The 13,477-nt window shown below is 54.7% G+C and overlaps 1 protein-coding gene across 3 annotated transcripts in view; it reads left to right on the top strand.

Annotated features, from left to right (window-relative positions):
- Positions 1 to 13,477, top strand: part of FOXP4 (forkhead box P4) — a 63,457-nt gene that overhangs the window by 12,554 nt on the left and 37,426 nt on the right. For all 3 annotated transcript variants that reach the window (XM_040616751.1, XM_040616749.1, XM_040616750.1), the window contains exon 2: positions 9,874 to 10,090. In XM_040616751.1, coding sequence (XP_040472685.1) covers positions 9,890 to 10,090 — 201 coding nt within the window. In that variant the 5' untranslated portion in view covers positions 9,874 to 9,889. The remainder of the gene's footprint in view (positions 1 to 9,873; positions 10,091 to 13,477) is intronic.

Here is a 13,477-nt window from a genome sequence, read left to right as displayed (position 1 = left end):
CTTGAGACCAGGAGTTTGAAAATGCCCAAGGATAGTTCTCCCCCCCACTGCCTTTTTTCTTCTCCCTCCTCGTGAGCAGCATAATTTCTGGATGGAGACCAGGCCTCTTCCTGCATAGAAATGGGATTTGCCGTGGAAAGCATCAGTGTGCAGCAGGGAGCGCATTAAATAGAGCGTTTTCTGGATGAATTTTTGCACATACATGACGGAGTCTGGGAAAACTTGCAGCGTCCGAGTTCCTCCCTCCTGCTCGATAGGCACCATGACTTTTTTTTTTTTTCCTCCCCTCTGGATTATTTAAAGGCCAGAAGAGACTTTTAGCAACGTCCAGTCTGACTTCACACAAACTCAGCTGGAAAATTTCGCTTGGGGGTCTGATATGGCAGCTCGTGTCCCAGCGCCAGGTCCCTCGTGCCGGTGGCCCTGCCATCGCTCCTCGCCCTGGTCCAGTTTGTCCCTCACCTGCTCCAGGTCATTTTCTTCCACCCTGGCTCTGCCCTTGCCCTTTGCAGCCTCCCCTGAAGGGATGGGGCGGGGGGAGCCCCCGTGGCTTGATTTTTATTTTTGTGGAAGAGCTTCCACCCTTGCTGGGAGCCTTCCTCCACCCGGCGCTGAGCTCGCCGTTCCCAGGGCTGTGGTCCTGTGCCTCTGGCAAGTCAGGATGCTTCCCCATGGCCCTCCTCTTCCTCGGCTCGTGGGGGGCGATGTCCTTCGTGGCTCTATCCCAGAGGAAGAGCCCTGGTAGGCAGGTGCCTCGATGGGGACACCCGCGAGCGCAGGACCACGTTCGGTGAGCGGGAGGGATGGAGGTGATTCTGCATGTGCAGGGCGTGTTGCCTGTGCAAGGCGTGTTGTGTGTGCGGGGGGTGTTGCGTGTGCCCCGGCTGGGCTTGGGGGATGCTGCAGCAGAAAGGCCGGGGGAGATGCACACCGTGGCTGCGTGTCACCGATGGGGCAAGAATAATAAATAAATTAAAAAAATAATAAATAATAATAAAAATAATGGTGTGAGCTAGGCGTGTGGGCAGAGGCTTAAACCCGAGCCGGGGTTTGCGGGGAGATGCTGGAGGTGCCTCTCCAAAACGCTGGTGTGAAGCCGGCTGTGTCCCGGCGGCTGGTGGGGATGGAGCGGGCTGCGGAGCGATGCCGGGGAGCAACTTAGTGAGCACGAGCGTGTGGTTGCACGAGTGTGTGTGCACACGCGTGTGCGTGCGCCAGCGTGCACCGTATTCTGCGGTGATGCCCCTGCAGCCGCTGCCGTTGGGCTGGGGCTCCGCTCTGGCTGCAGGTGCATCCCATGCCACACTGGCGATGGGAGGTGTTTTTAATTATTTTAATAGGATTGCGGGGGGGGGGGGGAAGAAGGTGTTTGCGTGGAAAATACCCCGTATTTGAAACCCCTCATCCCATGTGGAAGTGCAGAGCTTTCTCGACAGCAAGTTGTGCATGTTGGGAAATCACCTGCCCAGTGTGTGTTTTGGGGTTTGGTTTTGGTTTTTTTTTTTTTCCTAGTAGTTTGGAATATTATTTTTTTTTTGTTCCCTATGAATTTTTTCCCCACCCTATTCATTATAATTTTTGTTAATTAGATTGTGCTGGGGAATGGTCTCTATTCAAAAGAAGAACCTCTGAGAGATGTTTTTCCAAGTGTGTGTGTGTGCATTTCAGGGGAGGGGGAGGAGAGCAAAGATGCTTGAAAGAAATAATTTTCAAAATAATTTCTTCATAAAGCTCTTTAAAAAGAAAAAGCCAGGTCCCCTTCCCCCACCACGGCCACCTCCCCTCGGCCCCCCCTAATTAAACGATTTGAATTTTCACGTTAACCGCTTGGTGCTTCCTCAGCGCCTCAGATGATTAGAAAGGGATATTCATTTATGCCTTTTAAACACCGCCCCGATTAAAATCAGAGAGATTTTTTCCTTCATCAAAATCTAACATCCTTGAAAAATTAATTTGATGCCTCTTGTTATCAATTAATTGAATCTCGTTGGGAGAGAGGCTTGTACGGCGGGTGGTTGGAGCTGGCCCTTCTGTTCTTAGTTGCTTTCCCCCCCTCTCTTCTCCCTTCTGCTGCTGCTTCCAAACAGTGACATTATAAAACTCTGCCTTTTTTTAAAATATATATTATTTTTACTCATCTCATAAAATAAAATAAATGAATAAAACTTGCTCTCTCTTCCCGCCTTCCTCCCCCATTCCCTTGAGTTCCTCTTGTATGAAAGACCCTTTTTTTTTTTTTTTTTTCCCCTTCCTTTCTCTCATCCCTCTTTCCTATAACTTCTGAGGCAGGGGGAGAGAAAGAAAGTTGGGGCTTTAGCAATTTCTCGGCATAGTAAAGCGGTCAGGGTCCATCTTTCTTCCTTTCTTTAACGGGGGATATTGGATATTTCATTTGAATCTCCCTCTTTTCAATTAAAAGTGCACAGCTCCTTCTCTTAAAGCCGCTCTATTCTCCTCCTCTGTCTCGGCAGCCGGAGAAGCGATTTTCCTTTCTTCAATATTTCAACTCTTCCCCGGAGACAGGCTGCCTGCATTTTTTTTTTAATAGACTTTTTCTCCCTCTATTAAACTTTTCCAATCTTCATCCCTTTATTTTTTTTTTCCCTTCCCACCTCTTTAGACAAAAAAAAAAAAAAAAAAAAAGAGAGGAAAAGTTATAAAATTTAAAGAAGTGGGTCATTCAGGAAGTTATTGAAGTAAGTTAAAAAAATAGGCGTTCGCTTCATTTGTGCTCTCCTTGGGGTGAATCTATCTGGTTACTTATAGATTCACTCTTCCCTGGTTATTTATGTCCCGTTGTGAATTTGGGGCTGGGGGTTTTGGGGGAGTTTGGTGCTAACTCCAGTGAGTGCCCAGGGCATCCCAGCTTGGGGCTGGGGAGGTGCTCGTGTTTTCTCCGAACAGATCCCCACCGGTGCTGTGGGATGCGGGGGTGGGGGTTGTTTTCCTCACGGGCTCCCCATGGCTGCTGAGGGCACGTGCCCCCCTGGTCCGGTGCCCTGGGCGAGGGGTGATTTGGTGCCAGTGTGCGCATCCCCCCTGTGCCATGCGCTGTTCCATCCCATCGTGGTGAGGGGATGTTGTGCCAAGCTGGATTTGGGGTCCTCTGGTGAGAAATGCCGTTGCCTGTTGCCAGCCCTGCCTGTCCTCGCTTGGGGGGTGCTCTGTGTTGGTTGCTGAGGATTTTGGGGGTGCTCTGTCCCCATGGCATAGGGGGCTGCAGGGTGGTGTCTGCGCTTCGGGGTGTTTTTCCTTTGAATTCCCATTTGGAACGTATTGGGCAGAAAGAAAGCAAGTGTTTTGGCGGAATGAGAAATCAGGGGGTGCTTTAACCTCCCTCCCTGCTGCCAGGGCCAGATCCTGGCTCCAGGGGGGGGTTCCTGAAGCTTGGCCTTTGCCCCCAAGCCTCGCTCGCATGCATGCATCTGCCGGGATGCAGGTACTGGGGCCAGCATCCCAGCCCACCGGGATGCAGGTACCGGCCAGCATCCCAGCCCACCGGGATGCAGGTACCGGCCAGCATCCCAACCCACCGGGATGCAGGTACCGGCCAGCATCCCAGCCCACCGGGATGCAGGTACCGGCCAGCATCCCAGCCCACCGGGATGCAGGTACCGGCCAGCATCCCAACCCACCGGGATGCAGGTACCGGCCAGCATCCCAACCTGCCGGGATGCTCCGGCACGCCAGTGGTGACTCACGCTGGGTGCAGGGCACCGGCACCCACCCAGCTGGCACCCACCGAGGGTCCTGCCCCACTCGGGGTCCCCCTGGGCCCACACATGTGGCTCCTGAGCAGCGAGGCAGGAGCCCCCGTGCACCACGTCACTATTTAATTAGACGTCCCTGATTAACAAAACTTGGCGTTCGGCTTCCTCCTGCCCTCATCTTTCCTGGCTCCGAATCAATGGCTTTGATATGCTAATTAGGGAGTAATTTAATTTCAAAAGGCCGCAATTAACAAGGGTGTTGTGGACATGCTGTAGTTAAGCGGCATAATCTAATTTGCATTAGTAACAAGCAGGGACTAATTAGAAGCTTAATTAGACACTTAGACGGCTCTTGTGTTTACTTTCTTAATGAGATGGAGTGGGGCTCTTTTTTTTTTTTTTTTTTTTTTTTAATCTTTTCAAGAGCACAGCAAGGGAAGCGCAGGATGGAGCAGCATCCCCAGCGCCCGGCACGTGCCCAGCACCGGAGCTGCCCGGCACTGGTCCAGCCAGCCCCGCATCCGCCATGGATGGGATTTTATTTTCCTTGAAGCCTGGCAGGGAATGGGAGACGTGCCAGCCAGCCAGTCGGTGTCTCCGGGGATGCCCCGTATCCCCCTGCGGGATGGCTCGCTGCGGTGGGCACCGGGCGGAGGGTCTCCCGGCTGTGGTCAGGGTGTCCTCGCTGCTGGAGAGCTGGTGGGTGCAAGCTCCGGAGAGCAAAGGATGCTCCGAGGGAGACGTGTTTTGGAGGCAGGTGGGCTTGCTACGATTCAGCAGGAGTTGTGCCACATCCCGCTGACCGGTGTGGCACGGTCCCGGGGGCTTCCCCGGATAGCGATGCTCACACTTCCGGCTCTCCAAGTGAGATGACCCACCTTTTTGGGGAGAAAAACTTTCCTGTGGTCGTTCTTGCTGGATTCCGCTGCCTGACGGTCACCGGGGCAGCGATGGCACCGGGGCGGGCAGGCGGGGAGAGTGGCAGGGGATGAAGGTCTGCCCGTCAGCCAGGGCAAGCGCCCAGAGGTTGGTTCTTCCCAAAGAAGTTGCTGGGAGCGAGATGAAAGTGGGAGATGAAAGTGCCCAGAGGTGAGATCCCATTAAAGCGGTGCCCGGGCTTAGCCAGTCCTTGGTTCCTTAAATCTCTTCTAATTTACAGTAATGCTCTAGATTCGTTTCAGCTCCCCCAGACTTTTATTTTAATCCCCTTTCCACATTTCCATGTGTTTATGTGTTAATTAAAGGGTAAAAAGCCACTCTCCAAGCAATCCTGGCTGCTGCTTCTCTTTAAGCCAAAGCCTTTCAAGATTAGCGAGCCACTTCCTAAAGCCTCGGCGGTGCTGGATCCGGATGGGCAGGTTGCTCAACTTTCCAGAGCTCAGAGCAGATCCGGTGCCTGGGATCGAGCCTCTCGGAATCCTCATCTCTTCCCATCCGTGCCGAGGAGCATCCTGCAGGACTTGGCAACGAGTATTTGCTTGGTCCATGCTCCTCCGTCGCTGCCGGTACCTGCCGAAGGGGCTGCTGGCGTGCCGGAGCGAGAGCCCTCGCGGTGCCGTGGGGCAGCCCCTGCTCCATTCCGGGTGCTGGCAAGGCTGGAGCAAGGAGGAAAGGTCTGGAAAACCGCTTTGGAGCTGGGAAGTGGCAGAAAGGGTGGAAAAAGCCTCCGGAGCATCACGGTAGCAGGCCGCTTGTAAATGTGTGGTACCACCTGTGCCGTCCCTTGCAAAATGCGGTGCAGCACCAGCAATGTGCTGGGGTCACCGAGACGTGGCGAGGAGCCTTTTCCCACCAGTGTTTCCCACTGTTCATCCTCATCCCTCCCAGGTGGTGGGTTTGAGCTTTTTGGGTTTGCATCTGGGGAGACAGAGCGGGGATGGGGACAGCTCGAGGACGGGGACCCGCTGGCCACGGGGCTGGGGCCGTACCAGCCCTGGTCTTGCCGGCAGCCCGCGAAGGGCAGCCCAAAGTTACAGAGCCCCTGATGGCTGCGGTATTGAGGATACTTAAAAATAGGAGAAGCTGCTAAAATAAGTGTTGAGGCAGTTGTTTCTGAGGAGCTCGTGGTCTTGGCTGTACCTGTTCCTGCAGGTCCCGTGGGCTGAGAAGCGCCGGTTTAATTTTCACGTCCGTGGAGCTGAATCAAGTGGAGAAGTGGCCACGCTTCGGTTGGGTCTGGGCGCCCCAAAATTTGTTGGGAGCTTTTTGGGAAGAAATCACTTTGTTAATGCTTCAGCTCTTCCTGCCCCCACGTCCTTTGGTGCAGATCTTTGCTTTGAGTCCGCTGGCTCGCTCGTCTCCGCGTTGAGCCTCCTCTGTCTGGTGGGGATGCGGGGATCCGTGGGGATGCTGGGCTCCGTGGCATGCACACATGTGGTGCTCCCGTGGGACCCCGGGAGCGTGGTGCACACGTGATGCTCCCATGAGATCCCAGGCAGCGTGGCACACGCGTGTTGGGCACACACACAGCTCCGTGTCCAACAGCCCGGCCAGCTGATCTGTACCCTCCCTTGCAGGGAAGCTCTGGGCATCCATCAGTCTGTTAATTGTGCTAATTAGAGAGTGTGGAGGTGTTAATTGGAAAACCCTGGTATCGTGCCTGTTTGCAGGGTGGGGTGGGGGGGAATGTCAATAAAATTGAATTGATGACTTGGCATGGCGCGTGCACTTTACAGGTTAGCAGCAAGTCAGGGGATGTCAAGGAAATGTTACTGCTCAGATGAAGCAATTGTTAATTAAAAATCAACGGTAATTAATATACTCTCATTGCCATATGGTACTGCTAAAGGCAGGGGGATTCTTTACTCCAGTCGTAATTCTCTGTTTCCTTTTCTTTGTCCTGCGAAAGGTGCGTGTTTAAGTAAAAGGAGGGGGAAAAAAAATAATAAAGAGGCAGAGTGCTTATTCAGTGAAGTGATTTTGAGTCTGAAATGGTAATTAGCAATCCATTTGCGCAGCTTCTGGTGCTCCTTGCCATTAAGAGGGGTCTCCTCCCCTCCCCTTTTAAGTAAAACCATCCTTTTCTACTTTATCTGGGTGTTGTATCTTCGGTGATGACTGTCTGGACAGGGTCCCTGCCTTTCTGCCTGGGGGAAGGTCTGATCCTGATTAGACCCTCTGGATAGCAGTGTGTGGAGAATCCCTAAAATATTGGTTGCGTTTGAAGTAAAAGAGATGAAAAGCAGGAGCTGGGATGCTGCAGAGCCTTCCCGTCTGTGTGCGGGGATGCACGTGTGCTTCGGCGCTCGCAGCCGGTCCTGCAGCCGGGTTTTGCTCTTCCCAACACGGCTTCAATCGTCCGGGATCAGTCCTGGCTGGAAAAATGCTCGTTCCTAATTTAAATCAACTTCATAACATTGCAGACACTGGCTTCATTTTTTTTTTTTTTCTTTAAGGTTTTGTAAAACTTTTATATGAATGGAAATATTTTCATTATTATTATTACTTTCTTTTATTACTTCCCTTGCAGTGTTGGGAACCCAGACGCACCAGCATCCCAGTAGGGTTTGTGAACGGGAAGTTGAGTTTTACTAGACTTGGAGAGGGAACCCAACTGGCCTGGTGTCCCGGGCTTCGGGAATCACCCGGCTGGACCCCAGCGCCGGTTCATCGGCTCCAGCATCCCGCCTCTGGCAGGGACCGGGGATGACAGAGCAAGCCCACGGTTACAGCTCCTCCACCAGCAGAAATTTCCTCCTAATTCCCAATAGTTAAGCTTCAATTTATGCCCCGAAGCCAGGAAAGTTTTATATCCTTTCCAAAAACTTTTTTTTTTTTTTTTCCTTTTTTAATACTTCCTGTTGTAACTCTGGATATTCTTGTTCTCCGTATAAAAGTCAAATCCCTTTTTGAGTCCTGCCGAGTTTCTGGCCATGGTGATGCCTTGTGACTGCCGGACACGGGCAGAGCCCGGCTTTCCCCGTGGGGCCACTTGCCTGGTTGAAACACGGAGCAGGCAGCAGATTTTGGAAGGAAAATGAGAAAAGAAACAGCAATAATTTAATATTCCTGCAGGCTCTTATTTGGCGTTTGGGAGGGGAAAGGAGCAAACGTCCTTTTCGAGGGCAAAAGGTGTTTTCTGTCTTCCAGCTTTTTTTGCTCCTAACGCAGCATCCGTAGGTGAGCATCCCAGCCTTTCCCGATCCTTCCTGGGGGAAGCTGCTGGGAGCGTGCCATGCTCTCGCCCCGGCATCCCAGCTCCTGTGCTTCAAACAAAACCAAAGCCCGGTAATCCCGTTAACCTTGAACTCTCCCACAGCCACCGGTGTGTCACCCTGCCCAGGTTTGGTAGCACCGGGACGGCGGGAGGGAGCCGGCAGCTCCACATGGGAATTAATGTCAGTCATATACCCTGCGGAAATGACTTTTGAAATGCATATAATCTCAAACATGCAAATGAGAAGCTTGCTTCACCCTGTTTAATATGAATGATCAGCTTCTGAATAGCTATTATTACACGCCACATTTCAGCAATTATGTTGTTCACGGTTTGTCTTTCTGTCTTTTGGGGCTGGGGCAGGGGGAGATGAGGAAAAAAAAAAAAGAGAAGAAAAAGGGAGAAACAGTATTTCTTCTCCCCAATCCCTCTTTCTTTATTCCCCTCCTGTTTCAAACTCGCCGGCCGGCTGCGAGCGACGGTGGGTGGATGCTGAATCCCGCTCCGGCACCCACCAGTGGGGAAGGAGTGGGACTGAAGGAGGGAAAACTGCGTCCTCTGCTTTTCCACGGAGCAAAGCGTGTGTTGGGAAGGAGAGGGAGAGCCCTCGGGCTCCAGCGGGGCTCCCGTGCCTGTGGCAGGGCTGCAGGGTTTGATGCTGGATGCGGCCGTGGCGTTTTCCTCTAGTGCCAGCCCAGATCCAGGAGTTTCTCCTAGAAAAGGGAACCCTCGGGTTCATAGCTAACAACCTGCCCGCTAATCACACCCAGACGAGCCAAGACTCTTCGAAGCCAAGCCCTGTAACTCCTGGGGGTCATGTCCCACCTCCGTAGCCCCTTTGCCTTAATTTATACAGCATTTAAGAGCAGGGGGGGGAAGGGATGCACTTAGCACCCAGCACCCGGCTGCGTGTTGGGGTGCAGGCGGCTTTTGCAGCCTGTGACTAGCCCGGTGGTTTCCCCCAGCTCGGCTCCGTGGCTCAGGAGCCTGGATTTGCTGAGCAGAGCTGCGGATGGATGCCCTGAGCTGCCCGCATCCCACGGCTCGGCTCCCGGCATTGCCGCAGGCTCCCTTGCCACGGAGAGCCCTGCAGCCGGGGAAGAGCCGGGAGCTTCGGGCATTCTGCCCGGGTGTCACGGGATGAGTTTCCAGGGATAAAACCCATCCATGGGGGTAAAGCATCGCGCTGTTGCCTGGTGAGAGAGAAACCTGTGGTTGCAGGAGGAGAAGTGCAAGAGCTGGGGCTCATGCGGGGCTGGGAATGCGGTGGGTGTTGTCGCCCCTGCGCTTCGTGGTGGAGGGCGAAGCGCCCAGCTTGGTCCTTGGAGGGGATCCGAGGGGCACAGCAGGAGGGCGGGATGCACGGCAGCATCCGGGAGGATTTTCCGACCGATGTTTTCGGGAGTGCTACCCTGCTCTCGTTTCGTTGCATCCCAGCTCCGCGGTACCTTTGGGCTTCCTTCGCCAGGTGGCAAACTTTCTGCTGGGTGTTTTTTTCCTGCTGGGAAGGGCTGGTTTGTTGGGAGTTGAAGCGCTTTGTGGAAACGTGACAACTTTGTCGAGATTTTCGTGGTGAAATGCGTGGCACAGGCTCCACGTGCTTGGTGTGTAGCCTCGCTGAAGCTTCAGCTTTGCCGTCTCCGCCGTCTCAAAATGAAATATTTTGGAATTCTCTGAAAAACGCCCGGATTCCTGGGGGTTTATGTCTTGTACGAGGCTGGGAGCAAGCTGAAAATGTGGTGTTTTCCTAAGGGACAGCTTGGACTTGCTTTGCCCCAGTGCTTTATAGGGCTGGCAGCACATTCATGGCAGCTTCTGCTGCTGCTGCACATTTATTTTTTTGGAATAAATTGGACGCAGGTAAAACTGGCCGGGGTTTGACATCCCATCCCTGCATCTTGCCACCAGACCTTGCGGGGATCGGAGGCAGGGCACGGCGAGGCTGGGGGATGGCCAGCCGGGGGGTTCAGACTGTCTTCTCAGCCTCTGTTCTCTCCTCCTCCTCAGGTCCTGCTAGCAAGTCATGATGGTTGAATCTGCCTCGGAGACGATACGGTCCACTCCCTCCAGCCAAAACGGGGTCAGCAGCCTCAGCAACCAGCCCGATGGCGGCGGGGGCGGCGCAGGCGGCGGCGGAGGGGGCGGCGGGCGCGAAGGAGCTGCGAGCGGGGAGACCAACGGCGAGATGAGCCCCGTGGAGCTCCTGCACTTCCAGCAGCAGCAGGTAGGAGGGACGCCCCGCTTCCACCCTACGCAAGGCAACGCGGGGCTGGGTCCTTCAAGGATTTGGGGGGGGGGCACCACCGGATTTTACCCTCCCTTCATCCCCAGGGCTGGGCCGGGAGGTGGGTTGCACCAGGCTTGGTCATCCCTGTTGGAGCTGGGGTGCAGGTGCCTGTGTTTTGGGGTGCGCATCCCTCGGGAGACGGAGTCCACCCATCCGTGCAGCTGGTGGGCTGGTGCCTGCTGCCCCGGGGGGGGGGGGGCTGCGTTTTGGTGGGAGGTCCTGCCTGTGCTGGTGGGGTCTGCCTGCTCGGTTCCCCATCGGTACAAGGAAAATGGTGCTGGAAAAGGAGGAGGGCTGAGAGAGCAGCGTGCAGACCTGCTGGCTATAAAATAAGGAGCAGGTTTTCTCTGGGTCTGTGTTTGGTTATCCAGGTGGGTGCTCGCCCCTTCTCTGGTGCTCCCGGTGCCTTGAGCTGAAGCACGAGCCTCACACGCGTGGCCAGAAACACGTGTGACCGCCACAAGTGCGTGCAACAGCTCTGCCCTTGAGCACACGTGTGTGCACCTTGGGGAGCTGCGTGGCACACGCCTCCCCTTGCACTGTGCCCGCCCAGGCGGCTGTGGGGAGGGGTGGGGGTGGGATGTGTGTGCATGCCTGCAGGTTACCTTTCAAAACAAACTTTGGCAAAAACATAAATTTTCCTTCTCGGATACTAAATAAGGCAATGATCCCTGCCTCGTATGGAGATCGCCTCCCTGAGCCATAAATTCCAGCGTGAAAGCTGTAAAAAATTGCTGTGTCTGATACTTTAGTAGTGAGTGCTGTAAATCCATTACCTGAATAACAGCCGTTTCTCACGCAGTTAAGCCCCTGTTCCCCTGATCTGAAGGCTAATCATGCGTGTAATGCCGCTGCGAGTCACCCCTGCCGAAGGAGCCGTCGCTCGCTCCCCTCCCCAGCCCCGAATTTCACCGCACGCGGCAGCTGGAGCCAGGGGTGGGAAGGAGATGCTCATTCCTGCCCAGCCAAAACAGTGCGAGTTGGAGGGTTGTGATGAAATGGGGTTATTTCCTCCAGAAAAGAAAGGGGGGGGAAAAAAAGAAAAAAAGAAAAAAAAAAAAAAAGGGGGGGGGGGGGGGTTTGGGCAATGCGGAGCGCTGCTGCTGCAGGCTCGTCCCTGTGGATGCTGCTCACCCGGTAAATCCTGCCCTGCCCAAAGCACAGCCCACGTTTATTTTCACCCTTTTGCATTTCTTCTTTCGGATTCCCGGTGTAATTACGCTGGGAAACTCGCCGGCACGTGGAATTATTAAGGCAGAGGATTTGGTAAACTTCCAAAAACAAATGACATCTGCAATGACAGCACTTTGGGGGTGGGGGGGGGTGTGGGGGGGGAAAGAAACCATCCCGAGGACTATCAATCTTCATGCTTCAGGGAGCAGGCTGAGCACCAGCTGGGGTCAGGAATAAATGTCCCCATATAGAGAGTTTTGCACAATTAGGTGCTTTATGAAGGCTTTACACCATCCTCGGGAGCATCCAGCGTTCGCCCCTTGTCACAGGCAGGCTCTTGGACCACTAGGCTATTCCCGTCTGACAGCTCCTCCGTCCCGGCTCCGCTGCAGCTCCCAGAATGTCAGCACTCCATCCTGATTTAACCAGTATGAATCCCCAAGACATTTTAGGAAGCCTGGAGGGGTGGAAACCCACCCAGCCTGGGTTGGAAGGGCCGTCGGTGGATTAAAACTCCGCGTCCATTGGGGTTTGCCTGGGTGATGCAGCTCACTGGGGGGGACACGTGCTGTGCCCTCTCGTTTTTGCCTGGTTTTGCAGTTTTTGGCAAAACGAGCTGGTTTTGGCCTTCTGGGGGGCCGTCTCTCTGCTTCCAGCCTTTTGAAAGGGTGAACCCGGACAGCCCTGGGGCTTGTTGGCAGGGACTTCTCAGGTTAAAGCTCTTCTCTGAGGATGCTGTCTGGAGGGGAGTACCCTGGGTGGGAGCTTGAGGGGAGGTGTGTGTATGGGAGGGTGCTTGGGGACCCCCCCAGGGCTGTTCTGTGGCTGCTGGGGGGGTCCCCAGAGCAAGGGGACATGGGTGTTTGATTGCACCAGCCCGGCTTTGCCGAGATGGGGGCTGCCAGCCACGGCGCCGGCTCTGCTCCAGCGCGGAGCACGGCTCTCTGTCGCATCCTCGGCTGTGCCTGGTCCACCTGCCCACCCCGATCCATGCGGAGCATCCCATGGTCCGGAGAATCCGGAGGGAGAGTGGAATGGGGTGGGGAAAGGGCATCCCCCTCCTTTCCCTCCCTCTTTCCCTCTCCCCCCCAGCCCAGGGGATGGTGTGCAGGTTAAATCCTTGGATTTCAATGGCGGGATTGGGCTGAAAAGCTTGAATAGCGCGCGCCTGCATTGTGCCGGGGTTGGCGGAGGGGAGAGGTCGGCCGGGGGCATGGGAGGGCTGCCCGCCGGCCGGGGTCTCCCACCACCGTTGCTGTGGGAACGTGGCGAGACCTCCAGTGCGCTGACATCCTCTAACGGGGCTCCAAAGGGCCCCGCCGCCTTTGCGCATTAATGAGTTTTTAACGCGGGGGCCAGCCCCTCGCCCCCTGCCACGCCAGCCCTCCTCCCCGGTAATCCTCAGCGGAGGAAAACTGGGCAGGAAACGGGGGCGGTGGGGTGATGGGGTGTCCCATCCCGGCGGCGGGAGGAGGATGGGGGGATGCTCCAGTTTGGCTGTCGGGGTGCAGGGCTGCACCCCACGGGAACGGGGGTGCGGGGAGACCCCCGGGTGGGCATCGCACAGGGCTGGGTGCCGAGCGGGCGCTGCTCTCCGATGGTTTGGGTTCCTCCAGGGTTTCCTTGAATTCCTGCGAAGAATTCCGGGTCTCCAAGTCTTACCCCAGAGCTGGGGGTTGGAGCTGTGGGGTGTGGAGTGACAGGGTCTCGGGGGTCGTTGCAGCTTGGGGGTGCAGGGGGTGGCAGGGTGAAAGCGCGGAGGTGCTTGGAGCAGGGATGTCATGGGGAAAGTCCCCGAGCCCGGTGGCCCCACGGTAGCTTTTTCCAACTTGCAATTCCATGGAAAAGGAGCCATCTGGAAAATCCAGCTGCTCTAGCGTTGTTTGGTGGTTTTTTATGACGAAAAAAAAAAAATTGAAAAAAAAATTTGCAGTTTATTGCAGACACATGTCCAAGAAATGTTAAGTTATTAAACAAAAATAAGACTTTTTTTTTTTTGAAAAAGAAGCAGCAAATGAGACTTTTTTGGTAGTTAAAGAAGGGTGTGGAGGGGGGAGGAGAGGCACTTCTCTGCCATAGGAAAGATACCATTCCATAAAACATGTGATCACATCTCAAATATATTGTGTAATCCGCTATTATTAGGGTATT

This window comes from Falco naumanni, chromosome 17, assembly GCF_017639655.2.
Source record: "Falco naumanni isolate bFalNau1 chromosome 17, bFalNau1.pat, whole genome shotgun sequence".
NCBI lineage: Eukaryota > Metazoa > Chordata > Aves > Falconiformes > Falconidae > Falco > Falco naumanni.
Note: the sequence above shows the minus strand (reverse complement) of the source record. Positions and strands in the feature narration are given on the sequence as shown.